Below are 6,000 nucleotides of genomic sequence, written 5' to 3' on the forward strand. Positions count from 1 at the left end.
TTTGCTGGCATTTATTGGCCTAGAGATGTAGGCATGGTCTCTAGGCCGTGTTAGTGTAACCCAAAGTGCACCAGAGGTGCTTCCTACTCACTCTGCTGTCATAAACCACCAACCAGCAATTAGCAAAGAGCAAAGCAGGAGAGTGATTACATTTTAGGTGAGCCTAAAATTCAGGAAGAGGTTACCAGGATGCCAGAGACTGGCAAGTATTTGGATGGGCCAGTATGGTGTACGCGCCAAAAGCTTGAGTTACCTCCAGGCACCAGCAGCGTGCTTGCGCAGCCAAAGTAGCCAAGCTGGCTCAGGCATAAAGCCCTCACCCACACCCTGTCCCTTCCCATCTAACCACTTTTGACAGGTGTCTATTATTAGTGCAACACTCTGCTCAGTTTGTCCAAGACTGATCTCAAGGGGATCGCGAGAGCTCACCCATACCAGCCAACACTGGACGCTCTCCATCCTGACACCGAGCCAAGGACACGCTGCTCCACGCTGGAGCACTTGCCCACCCCCGAGGAGAGGCAGCCCAGCCCTCGTTGCATAAGATGACTATTAGCAATGACCTTTGGATGATCCTACATCCTAACCAGGGCCAAAGGCTATCCCTAGAGCCCAGCTCATGTGCACAAAGAGATCCCTGTCCTGTTCTTCCCTTTCCCACCCCCTCACAACCTCTTTATTCCCAAGGAACTAAATATACACGGGGAAAAAACAACCTACTCATGCAGGTCTCCATTGCTGTTAACAGACAGATACAATTTTTCCACTCTGAKCATGGAACACCAGCTCTGTTGGGAAAAGATAACTCATGCCTTCCCACAGGCACTTTCCTTGGGCTGTTCGGCCTTTCACACCACGTGTTGATTTGGCAGAACACTTCCAGCCACCCCAGCCTTTTATCTCCGATTCGGAAACATAGCTAGGATGGGAGAAAGAGAGAGAGAAAAAAAACTCTCAGAGGTCTCCATAAAGGTTTCTGAGAATATTAGAGGTGGCAGCCTGTCTTGGAGCAGCACACATGGCCCATCAGCTGGGAGAGCGGAAGCTGATTCTACCYACACAAGCCTGATGATAAAAAGTATCAGAAGAGACTAGTTACAACCTCATTTTTGGGGACAGTCAAGGAAATCCAACAACTGGAGCATTYGGGAGCGTTGCCTCAATTCTAGATGTAATTTGAAAGATCTCTTTGYGTTTCCTTTTCCAGGCATTGAACCTCCACGCWCATGGGACTGTTAGTCACATACCYGGTCTCCCACCCTGGTCCCATGCAAGTGAGCGCAGAAGCACAGCTGATAGCTTGCCCTGCCAGCCCACAGCAAGGCTTAAAGGACAGCAGGAGAAGCCTGAACCCAAAGGAGACAGTTATGGAAACACCAGGCACATCCCCTCTCCCGGGCTTCTCACCATATTGAATTCAAGTCACATCACCCACATAACATTGTGACTATTCCTCTGGCACGTTACTGCTAATATTAGCACCACGGTTGGATCTCAGCATCTGCAGCATGCAGGCAGCAGCTGCTCCCCTTGCAGCACGCAGCAGGAATGCGAGCCCCGGGCAGCCTCGGGGATGAACCGCAGCCATGCGGCCCAAACAGAGCCCATGCATTTGCTGAAGGAGATTTTAAGGACTGCAGGGATGAGCCCATGAGATTTGCACACAGAGAAATGCTGATTTTTAATACGGCCCCCTTAGGAAAACAACCTGGCTGCCTGTTTTAGTCTTTAATGAAAAACACAGCACAACTCAGGACCTCACTGAGACACAGCCTGTGCTGAAATACTGTAAGCGGCGTGCGGCGGGCAGTGCAAGAAGCATGTGGCGGTGGGGTGTCCAATGCCAGAAGAACCAGAAAACCCTTCCCCATCAGGAGCRATGGCTGCTGGCAGGGCTGGGGGGCTCCCGGCCCTCGCAACGCCCAGCTCCATGGCAGCGTACAGCTACCGCGACTGCGACGCAGCCAAGGCTTGCACGTTGACAACTGCACGCTCCATGAGCGGTGYGTGTCCCACGCTGGCTGCCTGGGGCAGCTCAGCTTTGCGATGTTATCCCAGATTTCACAAGATCCAYGTCTGGGCTTGGGCTAAGGCAAAAGAATAAGTCAGGGAAAGCTCTCCGGAGGATTAACCACTGTCAACAAAGGCTGCCTTGAGGTTTCTGCCAGAGCAAAGCTACAAGCCTTCATGTCCTACCCRGCCTCTAGTTCTACCAATTATGTTCTACCCCACTACGCCACCCTGCAATTTCATGCGATTACAGCACCACGCGGCATTTACTGTCATTTGCTGTTTGCATCTGCTATGAAATTCTGTGCTCCGACATGATTAYGAGGAATCGAATCTGGTGTTAATTGACAGCATTGGCAAAGAGCGTTCAGCATCGTGGCTGCCAACTCACCATCAGCAATTCCCAGCAAAACCGACCCTCAATTACCCCTGCGATTGCGTTTGGTAACAGGCATGTTTCCCTGGAGAGGGCCAGAGACACAGATCTCTTCTGCCTCTCTAAGTAACACACATTAGAGCATGTGTGCGCGGTGCTTTGAAATCCTTAAGAAAAGGCATCAGTACCCCACTACGGAGTTATCTTTGGACATTATCACAAGCCACCAAAGATGCAAGTTTCTTAATCTTCAGGATCCCACAATGTTTACAGTCGAATATCTAAGACGCTGGCATTATAGGATCAGTCAACCTGAACGGGATCAGGGCAGTCTGGGGTCTACACACAAACACACACACAAAGTTAACACACCGCACAAGAGTCCCACCACCTGGTCTGAGTACTGCAACGGGCTCCCTTCCACACTGCTCCCAGGTACATATTTCAGGTTACGGAAGCGGAGCTGGCTGCAGTCCCCTCTCTGCTGCACCGCRAGGCTGGCTGCCCCAGGGCACCGCTCCATTTTGGATCAGCCCTGACAGTCTGATGGCAGACGTGAGCGTGGGAAGTACTGGCACAATCAAGGCTGCACCAGTGACGCTTCAGAAGACCTGCCAAAGTCTGGAAACCCAGAAGAGTAACTATTACGTTCTGCAAATCTTGGCAAACCTAATAATGCTCTCCTCTTATTAAAGAGGAGGAAGTTCTTGCCAGGCAAATAAATGGGAGTAATGCCTTCACCACTGTACCTGTTAGCTCAGTGAGAAGTGGAAACACTGCTACCCAGCCCAAAGCAATCACCCCCATCACATCACCAGGCATAAGGAAGAGCGCATGCAATCTGCTGTGCCRTGTTGCCCCTCCACACGTTGCCATGATTTGGAAACCTAACCGTAGTTGAATACTTTGCACTCCTTCCCCCTCCAAAAGGGCCCTTGCATTCTTCACAGGATCTCTAAGGGTGACAGCTCCWATGGTCCAGGCAGCAGCCCATCCAGTTGAGTCTGTACCTCTCTGCCTTCTGTGCTCCAGCAGTTATAAGAAACCTGTTAGTCGTACGTCTGGAAGAGACATTAAGAGGAAGCTGGGCAGGAACCATCAAGGTGATTCGGAAAGGCAGCCGGCTTGCGACTGGCAAGAACAAAGAGGGCGCTGGCCRCTGGATGATCTGGTGTTTCTGCCTCATGGTATTTTTGGCTGATCTTTCCTGCTTGGCCATGGGCTGCCTCAGGCTGAGATACCCACCCAGCAGACACGAATACTGCATCTACTGCCCTGCAGGCCAGAAATTAATTGCCCTGTTCTTGGGAAGCTGCTGTGCTGCTGAGAGAGCTAATTAAATTGTGAAACAGTAGCCTGGATCCCTGCTCAAGGGCAAGGCCAGACCTTTTGGCTGTAGATGCACAGAGCTTTTCCTCAGCCTCTCTCCGTACGCAGGCAGGAGCTATAAAGAGCTCTATGGGTTGAAAATCTCACTACGGAGCGGTTTCATGGCACAGAGGAACACACACATCCTGGAACAAACAGCCCAAGGGCTCACAGCGGGGTCTTGATCATATTCAAGTAGAGAATTACTCACTCTTCAGAGATTTAAATGCAATTGGGGCAGGCAAAAAAAAAAAAAAAAAAGGGCTGTAATTACATCAGCACTTGGGAGCACTGCAGCGGGGAAGCTCGCAAGTCCCCAAAGGGCAGTTGCAAATGCACCGTGGAGCCAAGAGTGCAAAACCGATCGTCCGTTCGGACTGGTCTCTGCACTCAGACTCTCATTAGCCACTAGTGGCTTATAGGATGCGACGTCCCCTAGTCTCYCCCGAAGCCCTCCACCCACAGCGCTCTGCCATGACTTCAGCCGTGCGGAATAAAGCCCAGGGGCTTGGAAAAAGAGAAAATGGATGTGGCTACATGTTACAGTGAGGGGACCAAACTGAGACTCAGAAGTGTGTTGAGTTCTCAGCTCTGCCACACGTTTCCTGTATGACCTGGAAGAGGAACTATTGTGCTTTCAGCTTCCTCATCTACAAAGCAAGAAAAACAATACTTTGCTCCTTCACAAAATGCAAGAATTGAGCTCACCAGGAGGCAGTGAAGTTGCCTCAGCCCACAGCTAGACACGCAGCCCCTGAGTAAGTTTTCATCACAGCTCTCTCTACTATTTCTTTTTTCTAAAAGCCACTGAAGGAAGCTCAGTTTGGATAACAGCCAAGACACGAGAGTGCATGTGCGCAGGGACGGAGCTGCTTTTCCAAAACTCTGCTCTGCTTAGGAAGACGAGCTCCCCAAGCTGCTTTCTCCATGCCTGCTTCAGAGAAATCCCCAYGCTCCTCTTCTGCCTGCCCTTAACTTACATGCTTCTCTGGCAGCAGCACACACTCAAGTCGGTTACTTTCTCGTCCTTCCCTGAAAAGCCAGCGTGTTGGGCAGAGCCACGGACACCCAGCGAGAAGGCATCCCCTCCAGCATGCCAAGGGGATTGCAAGGAGATACTGCGCAGCAGAGCACTGCAGCGCTATCAGGCAACTGGAGCTCTGCCACAGGACAAATGAAAAGCTTTCTAGGGCAGGCAGCTCCTGCTATGGGCATTTTTGAAACTTGGACTCATTATCCATCTCACAGCTACTTTATAGCTACGCTTGCATCCAAGATCTGGGAACCAACAGAAAGACCTGCGCCTGGGGATTCACAAACTTTTAATTGTGTCAGCGACGCGTTTTCAGCTAAAAAACAACAACAAAAAAAACAAAAAAACTACGCAACTTGGAAAGGCAGGAAAGAAAAATATCTGATAAGATCCTGCCTTCGCAGATAACAACAGGGTGCAACGCTGCTCCAAACAAAAGACACCAGCGCGCGCAGGCAGCGCTGAAAACAATCTTCTCCGAGCTSCAGCGGCTGCCGGAGGATGTGAGGTGGCAGCCGGCCAGCTGCGGACACCTCAGCGTTTCCAGCCCTACCTAGGAGCGCGTGTGCCGCTTGACGCGGGGGCCCAGCGGTTTTTCGGTGCGGCCGAGGAAGAGGTCGCAGCCTGCACGTCTGTCCCCTGCCCTCCCGAGCAGCGGGGCCTCCGCCGGTGGCAGTGACTCACCGCAGCTGCTTCCCCGCGGCCCCGAGCGAAGCGGCTTCCCGGCCCCGAGGGCAGGGCGCTGCCAGGCCCCCCCGGGCAGGGGCAGGGGACCCCCGGGACAGGGGGGCGCCCCCCCCCCCCAGCCCCACCGCGGCACCCGGAGACGCCCGCGGCGGCGCTGCGGCTTTCGCACCGCTGCGGCCCACGGGGAGGCGCGGGGGGGGGCGGCAGGGGGGCGCCCGGCCCGACCCGAGACAGCGGCAGCTCCTGCCCCTTCCCCGCAGCGCTTCGGCTCGATTTGCCGGGGAGCAACAAGCGGCTCCCCCGTCCCTCCCCTGCCCTGCTCCCGTCCCTCCCCAGCGCCGCGGGCTGCCGAGCCGCGTCCGCTCCCCGCCCTCCTCCGCAGCGCCGCCCGGGGCAAGGGGGCCCCCGGGGCCACCCACCTTCGAAGTCCGAGATGATGCCCTCCAGCTGGGCGTTCACGGCCGGGTCGGCCATGGCCGGGGCGGCGGGGCGCTGCCGCCCGGCTGCGCGGTGCCTGGGGCGGGTG

At 54.1% G+C, this 6,000-nt stretch overlaps 1 protein-coding gene across 1 annotated transcript in view; it reads right to left on the reverse strand.

The window, feature by feature from the left end:
* SEPT9 (septin 9) overlaps window positions 1–5,985 on the reverse strand; it is a 95,900-nt gene extending 89,915 nt beyond the window's left edge. Inside the window, exon 1 of the mRNA XM_026068561.1 lies at window positions 5,894–5,985. Coding sequence (XP_025924346.1) covers window positions 5,894–5,948 — 55 coding nt within the window. The 5' untranslated portion in view covers window positions 5,949–5,985. The remainder of the gene's footprint in view (window positions 1–5,893) is intronic.
* Between the last annotated feature and the right edge of the window lie 15 nt (window positions 5,986–6,000).

This window comes from Apteryx rowi, unplaced genomic scaffold, assembly GCF_003343035.1.
Source record: "Apteryx rowi isolate R43461 unplaced genomic scaffold, aptRow1 scaffold_275, whole genome shotgun sequence".
Lineage (NCBI taxonomy): Eukaryota > Metazoa > Chordata > Aves > Apterygiformes > Apterygidae > Apteryx > Apteryx rowi.